Source organism: Ailuropoda melanoleuca, chromosome 14 (genome assembly GCF_002007445.2).
Source record: "Ailuropoda melanoleuca isolate Jingjing chromosome 14, ASM200744v2, whole genome shotgun sequence".
Taxonomy (NCBI): Eukaryota; Metazoa; Chordata; class Mammalia; order Carnivora; family Ursidae; genus Ailuropoda; species Ailuropoda melanoleuca.
The window spans coordinates 57,958,712-57,975,850 of NC_048231.1; the positions used below are offsets into that span (position 1 = coordinate 57,958,712).

At 35.1% G+C, this 17,139-nt stretch overlaps 1 protein-coding gene across 3 annotated transcripts in view; it reads left to right on the plus strand.

Annotated features, from left to right (window-relative positions):
* The window catches only part of THOC1 (THO complex 1), a 57,862-nt gene that overhangs the window by 20,649 nt on the left and 20,074 nt on the right, over positions 1 to 17,139 (plus strand). For all 3 annotated transcript variants that reach the window (XM_002922621.4, XM_019803151.2, XM_034642921.1), the window contains 2 exons: positions 1,795 to 1,903; positions 3,747 to 3,878. In XM_002922621.4, the coding sequence (XP_002922667.1) occupies positions 1,795 to 1,903; positions 3,747 to 3,878 (241 nt within the window). The remainder of the gene's footprint in view (positions 1 to 1,794; positions 1,904 to 3,746; positions 3,879 to 17,139) is intronic.

The following is a 17,139-nucleotide window of genomic DNA, read 5'->3' on the forward strand; positions in this document are numbered from 1 at the left end:
CAAGGGCTTTTTCAGTTATTGCCAAGTTCACAGCTTTGTTCCAGACAGTTAAGAGTTGTCAGAAGTGTGACTGTAAGATAAGTGATCTGTTACTATGTGTGTAGATGTATGTGGGTTTTTTAAATTGATATGCCAATTAACATAAATTTAATAAAATTCTTTAAACAGGTATTTTATGATACCAACTTGTAGTTTGTAATCTTAACCATATGTGAATTAGAGTCATATGGTGAGAATCTTCATCAAATGTGTTTCCAAGTGTTATAAAACTACTTTTCCCTTTTCATTCTTAACTAATGCCTTTTCAGACATTTTTGTAGAAAACTGATTTTTACACTAGCAAATTATTTTTTACTTTCCTACTCTCACCTTCCTTTATATATATATAAAGTAAGGCATTTTTTAGTCTTTTAAACATTACCTTCCCCCCCAAAAAAAAAACTTTAAAAGTACATGACAAAAATTATACTCATTTTACTTTACTATAATCCTTTAAAATGCATTATGATATGGCCCCTGATACTCCCTAGTCATTAAAAAAGCAATTTTAAATACATCATTTCAAAGATAAAGAGTGGAAGATTACTTACTTCCTATTATTGACCAGAATGGAGAAGGTAAGACTCTTAATATCATAGTGTTGTGTGGATCACTAAACCCCCTTCCTGGGGCACCTGGGTGGCACAGCGGTTGGGCGTCTGCCTTCGGCTCAGGGCGTGATCCCGGCGTTGTGGGATCGAGCCCCACATCAGGCTCCTCTGCTATGAGCCTGCCTCTTCCTCTCCCACTCCCCCTGCTTGTGTTCCCTCTCTTGCTGGCTGTCTCTGTCTCTGTCAAATAAATAAATAAAATCTTTAAAAAAAAAAAAAAACCACCCCTTCCTGTTTCCCACATACAATTACAGTCTTCCTTGGAACACTTGTACGGCTGTGATGCCTAGAAAAAATGCTAACTGTAACCCATAGATTCAGTTTATTAAGGTTTCTTTAGAAAGAATAGAAGGTAGTACCCAATTGTGTTTACAAATAAAATTAATTTCAACAGAGGTGATGTTGAAAATTTTTGTGAATATTTGAGGATATGAAATAGTCAATACCTAAAGCATTTTTGATAATGGCTGTTTTGAATGATATAGAAGATTTTGTTAAAAGCAAAAATCTCTTGGGTAAAAAAGTCTGAAATGTTTAACTTTTATTTATTTATTTTTTTNTTTTTAAAGATTTTATTTATTTATTCGACAGAGATAGAGACAGCCAGCGAGAGAGGGAACACAAGCAGGGGGAGTGGGAGAGGAAGAAGCAGGCTCACAGCAGAAGAGCCTGATGTGGGGCTCGATCCCATAACGCCGGGATCACGCCCTGAGCCGAAGGCAGACGCTTAACCGCTGTGCCACCCAGGCGCCCCTGAAATGTTTAACTTTTAAAATTAAAACATAGTATAATGATTTTGGTAAATTTAAAAATTAAAAGAATGTATTGACGCTGCAGATTTGTAACAGTGAAATTGCAAGTTGAGTTAATAATTCTGTAATAAAGACACTAAAGAAAAGGCTTTTTATAATACTGAGTTGATACGTATTTTACACATTTGTCTCATGCTATGGCTTTTAGCATAGGTTATGAATCCCTTGAAATTGTTTATAAAAGTTTGTAAAGTATAAATGTGCACTTCTCTGGGGAAAGGAGCTATAGACTTCGTCAGCTTCTTAAAGGGGTGTATGACCTAAGAAAAGTTAGGAGCACTTAGAAATTTCTAAAAGAACTTAAGTGATTTATTTAACCTTTATTTTCTTAGCTCCATTCCAATTGATTACAACCTGTATCGAAAATTCTGGTCACTTCAGGATTACTTCAGGAACCCTGTGCAATGCTATGAGAAGATTTCATGGAAAACTTTTCTTAAGGTGAGTTGCCAATCACAGACTATCCAGAACTCAATATTTTACAATTAATAGCAGAGGCAAAACTTGACTCTTTTCCAGCATACTTTTTAATTACATAATTTTACCTCTTACATTTTTATGCCTATTTCATAATGTTAACCACTGATTTTGTGGAGTAGTTCATAAAAAGCTTAGGCATTTTAAAGTTCATAATTATAGCCTTGGGTTTTTTGTTTTCACATAGTATAGTCAACATGAGTTGATGAATTTTTATTGAATATGTTGTCTTTGCGCAAAATTATTTCAAGTATCCTGTTAGAACAACGGTTGCAAACTGATGGCTATGGGCCAAATCCAGGCTTCTTCCTGTTTTCATAGACAGAGTTATATTGGCACACAGCCATGCTAATACTTGTAGCTGTTTGTGTGCTGTAATGGCAGACTTGAGTAGTGTGACTGAGATCATATGAGCCATTTAGCCTGTGAAAATTAATAGAAGGAAACCTCATTTAAAATGGAATCAGGAAACCTGCCAAGTGGACTCTCACATTCAGCACTAGTTGTCATTTACAGAGCCAACTGGAAGAGGTGGACCTTGCCAGTCAAAGTACTTTACTATCCCAACGGAAGGAAGGAAGATTTCTTCTTCTCTCAGCAACAGCTCAGCCAATGAGAGGTAGTCACAGCTCAGCCAGTGAGAAGCCACTATACTTGGAACTCCCAGTTTACTCCAGTGGACTTTTAGCTTATAACAGCCCCTCCTAACTCCGCCTTTCCTCTATAAAAGAGCACTCATCTTTGTTCTCCCAGACCTGCAGCTTGCTTTTCCCAGATTGCAGTTCTCACCTATTCCCAAATAAACCCATTTTTTTTTGCTGGTGAAATAACTGGCAGTTTAATTTTATTTTAAGAGATTTATTTACTATAAAGAGAGAGAGAGAACACAAGTGGGAGAGGCAGAGGGAGAAGAAGAAAGAATCTCAAGCAGACTCCATGCTGAGTGCAGAGCCTGACATGGGGCTCGATCTCACAACCCTGAGATTGTGACCTGAGCTGAAACCAAGAGTGAGACACTTTAACCAACAGTACCACCCAGTCATCCCTGGTAGTTTTATTTTTGAGGTTAACAAGCCAATGGGCACCTTGCAGACTCAATCAGTAGAGCGTGCTACTCTTGATCTCAGGGCTCAAGTCCCACTTGGGGTGTAGAGATTACTTAAAAATAAAATCTTTAAAAAAAAAAAAAAAAAAGGTTAACAGGCCTAACAGTATTACTGTCAGAAAAAATATGAGTAGTCCTTGTTTTATAAGAATTCTTTGTATTTCTTTTACTTGGCTACTTAAATATCAGTTGTCCTTTTTGGTTATAGTCATAATCCACAGTAAATAGGTAGCTCTTAAAAGTAACATGGTATGTGTTCAGATTAAGTGGTGAGTGAGAAATCATTCAGAATTGTTCCTCAACTGGATAGGATTTGACATCATTGTTTTGTTTGGTCACAGCGTTTAGCACAGGAAATGCTTGAGCATTTTCCACAGCTGGTTAAACATCTAATTTCACTGGTAAATTTCTGTATACTTTCAAAGCATTACTTTCTCTGTTTGCCCCTTACACAAACTGCGTAAGAAATTACATTTCTTCAGGAGTAGAGAGTTTATTCCTACTTTGACAATACCATGAACTCTTCATACCAAGTAGTTTTAATCGAATTTTGCCATCATAGTTTTTCTTGTTTAATGTGCTTTACAGTGTGCATACGTGGTTAACTATGAGTAAACTCTAGGTATTTTGATATAGAAAAGCACTAAAAGAGTTATTGGGCAACAATGCCAGATAAAACTAATTGGTATTTTTACTTTGCAGTATTCTGAAGAAGTTCTAGCTGTTTTTAAAAGTTACAAATTAGATGATACTCAGGCCTCCAGGAAAAAGATGGAAGAATTAAAAACAGGAGGAGAACATGTATATTTTGCAAAATTTTTAACAAGTGAAAAGGTATGAATTTTTCTTTTTTACTAAGCATAATAAATAATGGTCTTTTTTTTTTATTTAGCTGATATTCTTTTAGGTTAAGTTTCATAGAAATGTTTATTTTTGGTTAAAGCTGATAAATATTAGTTTGAGAGTCGTGTGAATTCCTTGCACAAGAGTGATTTCAGAGGTAAGAGAAGTTGTTCTGCACTGTTTTATAGGCTTATTTTTCAGTTTAATTACTTTCGAGTGTATATATTTTGAACCTAAAGTTAGGATTTAATTTGTATTTATGAAAACAATATTTTGTAATTAGTTTGTCATTTAGGTACAGATAAGGGTTTTAAACATCTCCTGATAATTTTATTTATACAGTTTAATCAGTAAATTTTGTGCAGATACAATGCTAAGGGATTGTGTAAATTTTCCAGTCAAGATGGCACATTAAGTGTATGTTTTGACTTACTCCCTTTACTCCAAACACATAGAAATGACAGGTAATATATAAAAGGAGAAAACCAAAAGACAAAGCTGGCCTTCCAGAACAAGAAAAATATCTTAATGGACCAGAAACGCCAAGTAGTAAGGGAAACTGAAGTCTCAGGCCTGCTGGATTCATCCCAAGCAGGTGGTGGCACCCAGGAGTTTGGCTACAAGTGATAGACAGCAGGTGTATTTCATGTGCGACCAGAGACCAGAGCCAGATTCACTGCTTGAAGCCAGCAATTGGTGTGGAACTTTACCCACTTTTGAAAAGAAGCTAAGGAAAAATGTTACCAGTCTTCTGTCCAGGGCCGTGGATTCATAGGAAGCCCTAGGTCTAAGGATAACAAAGACTCAGCTTTGTGTCAGCTTCCTCTGGACTGGATATGTGATCTCCTCAATATACTAATGAAATAGTTGGCTCCAGAAATTCATCATAAGACTTTTTCCAAACTTGACTCCAGGTACTCTGGTAGAAGCAAATGCAAAACTACTGACAAGAAAGGATGTACACGGAGAAAGAAGGAGGAGTAAACAAAGCAAAAGCTTCTGATTCAAAACTCTGATAAATTGCAATTCCAGAATTCATAAAGAAATTTAATACTAGGAGAGAGCACCAACCAAATCAACTTTTGGGATATACATGTATTTATTCCAGATACACGGCTTGACCATGATGTTAAAAACTTTAAAATACATGTTTTAGATAATCAAAGAGATAATTGATGATATAGCATCCATTGAGAATGAATAAAGAATTGTGAAATTGAAACAGGCAGAAATGAAATAGAATGGTTGAATATGACAACTAATTGAGAGACTTAGAAATAAAAAATGTGATCATCGAAACCAAAGCAGAACATACAGAATTAAACCATAGATTGGACATAGATGAAAAGAGAACTAGTGACTAGAAGATAATGATAAGAAGTTCACCCAGAACACCCAGAAACAGAAGTGGGGGTGGGGTTGTTTGTTAACCTGAAGGAGCAGTTAAGGGTAATGCATGGTCGACTGAGAAATTCCAGCAAATATCCAATAGGATTTTTAAAGAACAAAATAGAGGGTATGGTGGGAAAACTATATTGAGAAGAATTGAAGGTAATATCAAGTTCTCAGATTAAAAATATGCTACAACTACCAGCAGGATAAAGAAAGTTAAATCCATACTTCAGTACATCATGCTATAATTCCAGGGATAAAAAGAAAACCTTAAAAGCCACCAAAGCGGGGGGGGGNGGGGGGGGGGGGGGGGGGGGGGGGGCGGGAAGACAAATATAAGAAAGGACAGTAGACAGTGGTGAAGTATTATAGTACTAAGGTGCGGGGGCTATCAATCTAGAATTTCATACGTAACTAAATGCTCAAGACTGTGGCCAAAATAGACATTTTTATTGACTAGGAAAACATACCACTCTAAGACCCTCTTTTTGAAAAACTACCAAAGGATATTCTCCAGGAAGAAGGAAATTGAACCTGTAAGAAAGGAGTGGAATACAGAAAGTAGTGGAGATCACAAAAATGGAAAAACAGTTAATTTATTGATTAAAAACAAAAATGTCATAAAAACTGATTTTAAAAAACTATTGTGGAATTTAAACTAGATGACAATAATAACATGGCAAGGAAAAACAGATGTTTAGTGAGCAATTTAAGTATATACTTCAATCCTTATAATCTTCTGGAGGAGGAAAGAAATACTAAATAACTTTAGACTTCATCATATATATTAAAAGGGTACCACCAAAAGAAAACAACTTGTAGCTCTTGAACAGCAAAGAGCTAAAAGGGGCACAGGCAGAAATATAGACTATTTTGTAAACCCAACTGATGGCAGGATTTTCTACCAAAAAGATAGAAATAAATCCAAATATATCAGTAATAGCAAATGTAAACAGATTTAAGACATTTTCAGAATGGATTTTTTAAAATCTGGCCATATTTATTAATTGAAACATATAAAAACTCTTAGGTTGAATAAAGACTTCAAAACTTTTATATTACCCTATTTAGAAGAGGGCTTCCCAAAGCTCTTCTAGCTTTAACAAAGAACCTTCCTAAAGACACACTTCAGAAAGCTTAGATGTCTATTTAAATAATGTTGGGGCAAAAAAACTTCCAAAATAAAACCAGTAAAAGTTCTGTATACTTTTAGGAATTACCGATTACATTTTTCAGCACATGACAGCTGTTTCAAAACCCTGGATGTTGTTAAAGTTCTTTGTATAAATAACATTTCCAAGGACATTTTAATAATAGAAAACAACAAGAATACACACTTTCAGAGATCTCCATATATGGAGTATAAAAATCTGTGCTTTTGTACTGGTTTCCATACACCACTTTCTCAGAACTGGCCCTCTGAGTAGTTTCTTTATTGATTCTTGGTGAGCTTTCTTTCACCAGCAGTTAGGAGACCATGAGCTTTCCAGGGTTAAGCTCTGGAATTCCATCACTTAATACCATGAGGAGTAAAAGCTTTGAGAAGCTTCATATTTTATAACATGGAAAAGAGAAAAGGCACAGAGAATCGCAACAAAGAGAATGTGAAGCATGTAATGTTTTGTATCTTCAGTTTTCTTCTTTACTGCCTCTTAAGCAACAATTTTATCTTAAATTTAGATCTGTATTCTTGTACGTTCTTCATATTTCTACAGTGCATTTCCAGTGTTTACTACTCAGTATCCGAGTGAAAATATGTGTAGTGCATTACCTGTAACATGAAAAGTATGCACCGTTTTATAAGTTTTACTGTTCCACTGAAAGAAGCCTTCCACATCTCTGTAATGCTCTACACAATGTTTTAAATCCATTTGATATATTCACACATATGATGAGAATGTTATTTCCGAGAAACATTGTGTTTTGCTTACATGAATGTGATCATACTTTTCCTTAGGGAGCATCAGGATACAGTGCATGGAAAGGATGCTACAACCTTTATAGTTAGAGACAGGCCAGTTATAGGGTAACCACAGGTAGGCATGGGTTCCACAAATAGGTGTCTTTGTAAGTTATTGTACCTTATTCCTCAGAGGGATATTTCTTCTAGAAACAAAGTCGTATTGCAATTTTCAAGGGCCACTTTTTTATGCTGTCTTGAGTATGATTGCAAACACTAAGTTCTTACAATACAGTTTTCTTGTTAGAATAGTAAAATAATTCAAGAATAGCAGTCACTAAATGTAGTGCTGAGGACTTTGGGGTTTTTGTTTCTTTTTGGGTTCCTGTTCCTTAAGATTAGTCCAGAGTCATAGTCAGAAATTTTTAAGGGAGAATTTCACCTCTAACTGTCCAATTTATCATACCCACGTGAAAGGCACTGGTGTTGTAGAGAGTCTTCCTTCAGCACTATGTAGCATGTAAAAGCGGAACCAACATTTTAAAATATTTAAGTACCATGACATTAACATGATAGTTAAAGGAATGTATTCTGGTATCTTTGAGTTCTCATAGAAAAGAGTACTACTAGAACTGGACTGCCCAGTTCTTACAGTACTAACTCCTATTCCCCGTACAGTTGAGACTGAGTGTCAAAATGGAAGAGAGCAGGTGGAATACTTGGCAGCCAGCAGTTACCAGGGTGGCTGCCCACAGTCCCATACTGTTGATCCTAGCATGATCATTAAGGCCACTGTTCATGGAGAAAAGAAAGTTAAAAACCTGCCCAGGCTCTGCATTACGTGCAGAACTCTCAAAGACTTTTGGTCATTTAAAAAAAGAGAGTTCTGACAGAAAGTTGTTCTGCCTTAAATTTTTTTGTACTTTCAGTATCCATTTGAGAGGTATCTGAGGTTGAATCTTTGCAGTTGAAGGCAAAGATAGGTCTATTCCTTTATGACACACATTACAGCTTAGTTAGGAACAAACAGGCTAATCCGTATCCTATAATTTTGTCTCATTAGTTGTTTCAAGGGAGCCTCCCTTTGGACAGGTCTGGGAAGTTTTTGTACAGCTCTGGAACATGGCTCGAGTTTTCTTTTTCTGCAGGCCAGAGATAGAGCCGGCTCTCCAGCAAATTCCAGGACTTTACCATGAGGTTCTTGCAGGTCATTATCATGGTCTGAAATTTAAATAGAAACTAGATTGTTGGTCCCTGTGCCTTAAGAGAAAAAAGTTCGTAGCAAAAGCTGTTAAATAGGCGGAGGCTGACATTTTCTTTTAGTTCCAAGATGGAAAAAGTTCTTACATTTTAAAAATCATATAAGGACTCAGCAGGATTGGAGCGGTATTTTCTACTAATGAACCTGAATGTAAATCAGTCATCGAGCCTTACGTCTTGACACTGCCCATCTGAGTCAGCTGGTAGGGCTTCTCACAGCTGTGATTAAAATGGTTTAACAGACTTGATTTGGGCTTTGAAATAATCAAACACAAGACACATCCATGTTGGGCTTTGGGTGGCCACTGAGGAATGGAAAGTAAATGGAAACTTTATTGGCCTAACATTAATATTTCATGAGGAGAGAAACCAGGTTATAGATCTCACTGTTGTATAAGCTATAGACAATGTGTCTAGACACGTCAGTTGAATTATGTACAAACTTGTGGGTTACTTTATTTTTCAGAGTTTTATTTGGATGTTTGCCTATCTCTGCTGCGGGCAGTGAAGGCATTGATGAATGTTTAGGGCTTTATAAACTTTGCAATTTGAAGTGTTTTGCTGACACTTATGTCAGTTTTAGCATGTGGGTATGCACCCACCCATCTGAAAAGATAAATGCAATTACCTTCTTTTTTTTTTTTNTAAAGATTTTATTTATTTGACAGAGATAGAGACAGCCAGCGAGAGAGGGAACACAAGCAGGGGGAGTGGGAGAGGAAGAAGCAGGCTCATAGCGGAAGAGCCTGATGTGGGGCTCGATCCCGTAACGCCGGGATCACCCCCTGAGCCGAAGGCAGACGCTCAACTGCTGTGCCACCCAGGCACCCCCGCAATTACCTTTTTATGTAATTAACTTTTTTTATATGAATAAGATTTATCTGAAGTGGTCCTCAAAGTGGGAGGCATGAGCTATGCTTTGTATTGTGACACTTTTGTACTTTGTGTGGCTGACAAATAGGGTAGCTCTTTAAATATCATTGAGCATATTGGAAAATTTAGAGCATACTCATCACTCTATTATTTTTAGAATCCCCTCTGTGTGTGATTCAAGCTATGGTTATGCAAGCAAGATAAAAAAAAAAAAAGTCTATTCTCTGGTGCTACCAAGCAGCCATCTAGGAAAGGCTAAAGAAAGGGTACAAAAGGAATGTAGGCCATGGATTTGGAGCCTGATTCTGAAGAAGGACAAAGTCTAAAAGAGTTGGCAGAGAAGACTGGTTAATTGATAAGATAAAGATAAGAGCAAAAATAGAATGGGAAACGGCCCAGCCTTGCTATATCATTAGCCAGAGAAATAGAAACTAACAATCATTTCTGTTAATTATTAAGAGAAATTAATATTTATTAATAATATTAAAATATTTGCTCCTTTAGAAATGACAGCTCTCATTTCATTTTACATAGTCATGATTTACACAAAAGCATAAAGTAATCATTATATTCATAAATGTAGACAGTTCTTTGAAAAGAAAGTGTGCTTTGATGAGGGCAGTGATTATTAGTACCACCTGACAGAATGTATGGAAGGCAAAGAACATTTTACTACCCTTGAGAATGGACTGAATACCCAGGGACTTAATTTTGTCTTTCTGAGAGTTAATCAGGTTCCCTCTAAATGTTTTTAAACCTTTTTTTTTTTTTTAAGATTTTATTTGTCAGAGAGAGTACAAGCAGGGAGAGTGGCAGGCAGAGCAGGCAGAGGGAGAAGCAGACTCCCCACTGAGCAAGGAGCATGTGGGGCTCGATCCCAGGACCCAGGGATCATGATCTGAGCTGAAGGCAGCCCCTTAACTGACTGAGCCACCCAGGCGTCCCACTGTTTTTAAACTTTAAATATACTTTAATATATATGTTTTAATATATCAAACAGTATGCTTAATGACAGTATTAAAGTTTTAAAACTCTAGTCTTTAAAATAATTTTATCAAGTATGTTTAAAAGTACAGTTGATTTCATCATCTTAATTTGAGTTCTGAAGGATAAATGTGTTTATAGATAGTCAGAGACTTAGGTTAAAACACATAGGAATTATATAGTAGTTAGGTACTTTTTATTTCTTTTCATATCTGAATTTTAATTTCTTTGGAAGTTTCTTAAGGAAACTACAGATTATTGAAACTTGACCAGATAGCATAGGAGTATTCAGTAGTCACATAATTTGCAGTATTGTCTGAGGTTTATGAAAACCATTATATGGACATTGTTTAATCACAACTTAATTTAGTTCACCTGTGTTTAAGTAATCCTAAGTTTTTGTAGGGGTGACAACATAACCTATATTGTTTAGGAAGTTCCAGTTAATTTAGGCTTTTGAAGGCCAAAAAGAAGTCTTGCATTTACTAAAATAAATAATTTGTGTTTTACATTAATTAGATGTATTAAGGGAAAGAGATTTAAAATGTAAATTTTGGTTATTTATTTTACTGAGGGATATTAAGTCCTCTAAATCTCCTTAAAAGTATTAGTACAGAAGGTTTTCTTAAAATCTTTTCATTTATTACTATAGCTTTAAGTAACCTTTTTAACTAAAGCAAAAGAGCTGACAGGTAACATCTCCTGCTCTCCTGTGGACATACCTTTCTTTATCCTGTAACTCAGCAGGGACACTGAAATCCTTAAACTGATATTAGATTTTTCATTTTTTTTAACTTTGTTTTTAAAGAAAGTTTTTAAAAAAATTATTAGTAAATAGGAGTACTATTTTAAGTTTATAATTTAGTTTTTGTGTAATAGTTTATATATTATTTTTCTCCTTGGAAACCAAATGTTTGATAATGTAGTTGAATAAGATATATGAATCTATTCCAGGTAGAAAACTATTTTACAATTTAGTCTGCTAAACCCTAATTCAACATCTAACGTTTCTGTAAATTAAAAGTTTAAATGATGGCATTCTTTGTAAAATAATGACTCTGGAACCTGTATCTCCCAGTCTGGGGAGAAAATGGATATATTCAAAGCATTTGGAGTTTTGGCTTATTTCTTTCTTAATTGTCTGAGAAGAGTTTTTCACAGCTCTTCCAGAAATACAAGAACTTAGTGGTGCTGGGGCACCTGGGTGGCTCTGTCGGTTAAGCGTCCAACTCTTGATTTTGGCTCAGGTCATTATCTCAGGGTCCTGAGATCGAGCCTGTGTCAGACTCTGCGCTCAGCAGGGTATCTGCTTGAGATTCTCTCTCCCTCTGTCCCTCCGCACCACCACCACTACCATCGCCCCCCCCCCGCCGCACATGCGTGTGCTGTCTCTCTCAAAAAAAAAAAACTTAGTGGTGCCTTTAAACAATTTAAGAAGGAATTCCAGTATACTTGAGAGATTTTATACTTTCCTAGAAATCTCTCAAGACACACAGTTGACTAGAGTTTTGTACTATCTACTCATATACTCATTACTTTTTTTTGAGAAATCTGCAACTCCTGCAGCCATATTATTTCCTACTCCCTGACCCACAATTCAGTGGGCTTCTACAAAAAAGAAAAAAAAAATGAGCCTAATACTCAGTCAACAGAAGAAATTATTAAATTAATATTAAAATTGATTATTTTTAGGCAAACTAGAAATTATATAGGACCCTTATATTCCAAGGAAAGGAAACATTCTAAGTGCTCAGATAAGGATGTAGACACCTATTTCACTTAAGGCTCAAGAGTAAAACAGATTCACCTCTATACAGATGCTTTCAGCGTCCCATGCACTCAATTGTCATTGGTATATTTGTCTTCCAGGGAGCAGCAGTTTCCTTTTAAAGAGTTTTGTGTCTTAGAATTGTACCCTTCCTAGTTCATTTGCAGTATATAGCTGAGCTTTGTAATTCCAGAGGGCTGCATTAAGAAGGAAACAAAATAGACCTAAGTAGCTTAAAACTTATGTGGAAAAGAACACGAGAAATTTAACAAATGGAATATTGGGAGCATGTTACAATTTCCATCCACATAGGATATGTGCCTTAAAACTATTCAAAAAGGTTGAAATGTTAGAATGGAAAGAGACACACCAAGCAAGAACCAGCAACAACAACAACAACAAAAAAAAACCCAGCTACATAAGTACCAAATAAAACAGAATTTAAGGCACAGAGCTTAAGTAGGATAAAGGACACTACATTAATGAGTCACCAAGAAGATGTCATGAACTCATATGCATTCAAAATCTATTAAGAAAAAACTTGTAAAATTATGAGAAGTTGGCAGATCATCAATTATAATGAGTTATTTTAAAATGCCTTCATCAAAACTGATGGGTTGAGCAGACTAAACATTAATAAGTATATGGAAGATTTGAACAACAAAAATAATCTTGATTTACTGATGGATCAAGCGGACCAGTATTAAGAAGTGTATGGTAGATTTGAACCATAAAAGTAATAAGCTTATTGTAGTATATATGGAAACCTATTCACAACTTTCTTTTTGAATGCATATGGAACATTCACCAAATTTGACTGTCTACTAGGCCATAAAGGAAACATTAGCAAATTTGAAAGATTCTGTATCATGCAGAACATATTCTCTGGCCACAGTGCAGTTAAATTAGAACTATAAAAAGGATGGCTTAAAAGGAGGTAAATACATAGAAACATGAAAAGCTTTCCCCAGGAATTAAAGAGGAAATCAAAATGGAAACTCTAAATTTGTTATAAAGATACCGTATAGCACAACTATATTATATGTCAGATGTGTGGGTTACAAATAAAGTGAAAAATAAAGAGAAAATTACAGCTTTAAATGCATTAATGAAAAATTTAAGAATGACGAATGGATTGAAAATACGATTCAAGAAGCTAGGTACAGAATCTTAAGAAAGTAGAAGTAAATAATAATAATTGCACAAATTGATGAAGTAGATCAAAGAAAATACAGAACACTTTGGTAAAACCAAAAGCCCTATTTTTCTAAAAGAGAAAATGTACAGAAACAATTTTTATAAAAATTTTATAGAGCAGGCCTGACGAAGAAAAGTGAAAAGGTACCAGTAAACAACATTATTAATAAGATGAATAAATAATAAAAATGGACATAATTGAAAATACAGAAATATTGAAAATATGTAAGAGAATGTATTTTGAGCAACTGCTAATATGTTTTTAAATCTAATGATATAGTAACTGTAGAAAATTTAATCAGCAAATAGACTCAGAAATAGAAAACTTGAATAAACAAATAACTGTTAGAGAAATTGTAGTCAAATGACATCTTTCGAATGACATCAGGCTTAGGTTTTTTTACTCATATATTATCAGCAGTTCAAGGAAAGATGATTCTTACTGTAAGTGAAAATTTTCGGAGATTAGAAGAAAAGCAACCAAGTCCTTAATATGAGATTGATGTAACTTTTAAATAAAATCCCAATGGACAGAACAGGGAAAAAAGTATATATATCGATCTCACAAGTAGAGATGAAAAAAAATTTTTTTAACTCAACAAATTTTTTGACTCAAAGGTAGTTTTTTTTTTTTAAGTAGAGACTAAATAGGATTTATCCTAGGAGTGCAAGTTCAACATTAATACCAAATTAACAGCCTTAAGGTTTAAAGGTTTAAATATTTTAAAACTATATGATCGTCTCAGATGCCAAGAAATTCTTACAGTAAAATCTAATATTCAATACAAATCAAATCAGAAGTGGAAGGGGATTTTCCTAACTTAAGGGGATTAATAAAAACCCTGTGGCAAGTATCATACTAGTGATCAAACTTTCAGAAATATTCCTGGTAAATTCAGGAGCAAGGCATGGATGTGTAGTAACCATATTTCTGTTCAACTTAATAGGGGAGGACCTAGACATTTCAATAAGAAAAAAGAAATAAGAGTTATAATTGCTGAAGAGAAAAAACTGAATTGTCCCTATTTGAAGACAAGTAATTGTCTACAGAGAAAACCTAGGAGAAGAGCAAACTTAGTAGAATTAAGGAGGCTTCAGCAAGGTTACAAGAGAAACATCAGTGGTGTTCCTATAAGTAACCAATTACAAAATGTAAGTCAAACTAGCAATGAAAACTAATGGCTGGGAGTAATCTTCATGGAGAAAATTAAAAAATGGAGAGGTAGGACTACACTTATAGGAAAACCCAATGCCATTTATCCACATAAACTTAGTGTATTTTGAATCAAATCCAAACGTGTATTTTGAGGAAACTTGAAAAGTTGATACTATAGTTCTTATGAAAAAGCCAAGAGGAAGTAAGAGAAATTGGAAGAAGTTGGAAACAATTGCTCTATCAGATATTAAAACCTGCAAAGCTCTAAATAATTAAAACAGTGAAGTAATTATTAGTACAATATAAAGAAAAAACTGGAACATTAGAAAGCACAAACTGGAAAGTTTGATATACAGAAGAAGTTACATTATAAATTAGCAAGGAAAAGATGGATTATTCTTAATAAATGTTGCTTGGACAACTCACCCATATGGAAAAAATTAATCCAGTTCATACCTTGTTACATGCACAAAGCTCAATTCCGGGTTAATTAAAAGTCTAAATGAGAAAAGCAAAACTTTGAAACATTTAAAAGTATATATAAAATATGTACACTCGGAGTAGGGAAAGATTTCTTGAGTCACAAAAAGCAACAGTCATGAGGGAAAGGAACAATACCTTTAATATAAAGATGTAAAAGTATGGAATAGCAGAAGATACCATAGACAAAGTGAAAAGACAGCCACACACTAGAAGATATTTATCACCTGTATGATGAAGAGTAATACTCGAACGTTCTATTGATAAAAAGACAAGCCAGTGGAAAACTGAAAAGATGGTATATGCAGATGGCTTACGGAGAAACCTAAATAGCTGAAAAGCTTATAAAAGATGCTAACCTTCTCTAGTAGACAAAAAAATTAATATGATGAGGTACTCGTTTCACACTTACCAAACTGACAAAAACAAAAAAGCCTGACTTTGTAAAGGTATTGGCAAAGGTGTGGGAGAGGACACTTTCATACACTGCTGGTTGAAGTATAAACTGATACAGCCACTTTGCAGAGCACTTTTATAATTAGCAAAATTAAAACTTTGTTCCTAGATGTGGCCCCTAGAGAATCACACACATGCACAAGGAAATACATAAGAAGATTCATTATTTGTAAATCATGTGTTTGTAAGCGGAAGTTTAGGAACAACTTAAATGTTCATAAGCAGGAGACTGAGTGGTAAATTACGGTAAACGTCTGCAGTAGAGCTCTACAAAGCACTGAAAGTGGGTTCACTGGAACAGGTGTCGGCAAATATGGCTTCCCACCTATTTTTATAAATGAGTTTTAGTGGAGCCCACCGCTGCCACGTGTTGCCTGTGGCTACTTCTGCACTGCCACAGCAGAGAGTAGTAGTTGTGACGGAGACTGTATGATCCACAAAGCCTAAAATAATTTACTAACTGGACTTTCACAGAAATTTGCCAAGCCCTGCACAGTGCTACATGTATTAAGTTGTGCAAATTTCAAACATAATATCATGGGAAAATAGCTTATTGCAGAATAATATGTATAGACAGAGTTTGAAAACATGCAAAAGACCTCAATATGTTATTTATAGATACCTACTTACATAGTAATAGTATAAAATATGCATGAGAATCATAAACCCCGAATATATGGTAACATTTACCGAAGTAGAGGGAAAGGCGGGGAACGGAAGAGGGAGGTTACAGAGGAGGCTTCACCAGTTTCAGTAATAACTATTTGTTTAACAAATGTGGAACAAGTTAAAATGTTAGGATTTGATATATAACTGGTTAGGGGGACATGAATGTTACATTACTTAACTGTACCTTTTTGAAATTTAAAATTTTTCATAATTTGAAAGTTAAATAATTTGATACAGACTGTGTTAATAATGACAAATCAGTACTATTTTAATGAGAATGCTCTTAATATTTTTCCTAGTAAGATTTTTAAGGTACTTTCTGTAAAGTGATAGAAATGGAAGATTCCATACTTGAGTTTAATTTTACCAGGAATATTATTTACATGTCCAGTTTATTGACAGAAAGGCACATAAAGATAACTAAGAAGAATAACATGATCCTGTTCAGGTTTAAAATAATAATCAGGAACGCTGAGGCCTGAGCTGACATGTGCAGTAAAAGCTAAGGACGATAAAAGGCCCTTTGTTCAAGAAACGAAGACAACAAAGAAATATTTGACCCATTGCATGACGTAAATGGTGTGATTTTTTAAATAAGCAAAGAAAAGTAGAACTTAGAAAATATACATGATGGAAGAATGAGTACAATTGAGTGTGTCAGTTTTAGTCTCAGCTCTGTCACCAACTAGCTGTGATCTAGTTTTCATAAGCATAGTGTGAAGCAGTTAGCTTGAATGATCATACTGGTCCCTTCCCATCTCTGACTCAGTGTCTTATTGACTCCCATTTTCAGTCCATTGTTCCCATCAAAAAATATCTTCCAATATAAATAAATGTGGGGGACTTAAAGCCTGAGATAAATGAGTAGTTCGTACACAGCGCCTGGCCACTTCAGCTCTTTTTTTTAAGGCAGGAAGGCTTTTTTGTCCTCACTTCCGACTGGTTGAACTACGTAAGGTCTTCAGACGGACCAGTCTCTTACTGGGCTCAGAGTACCTCCTGTTTTTCTTCTTGCATACTCCAACTGAACATTTGCTCCTGTGGTTTATAGTTGTGCTTTTTCCAGCCAGTGTTCCTAGAGTTGCCTAAGCAAATGGACAGTGGAGCCTCTTACTAA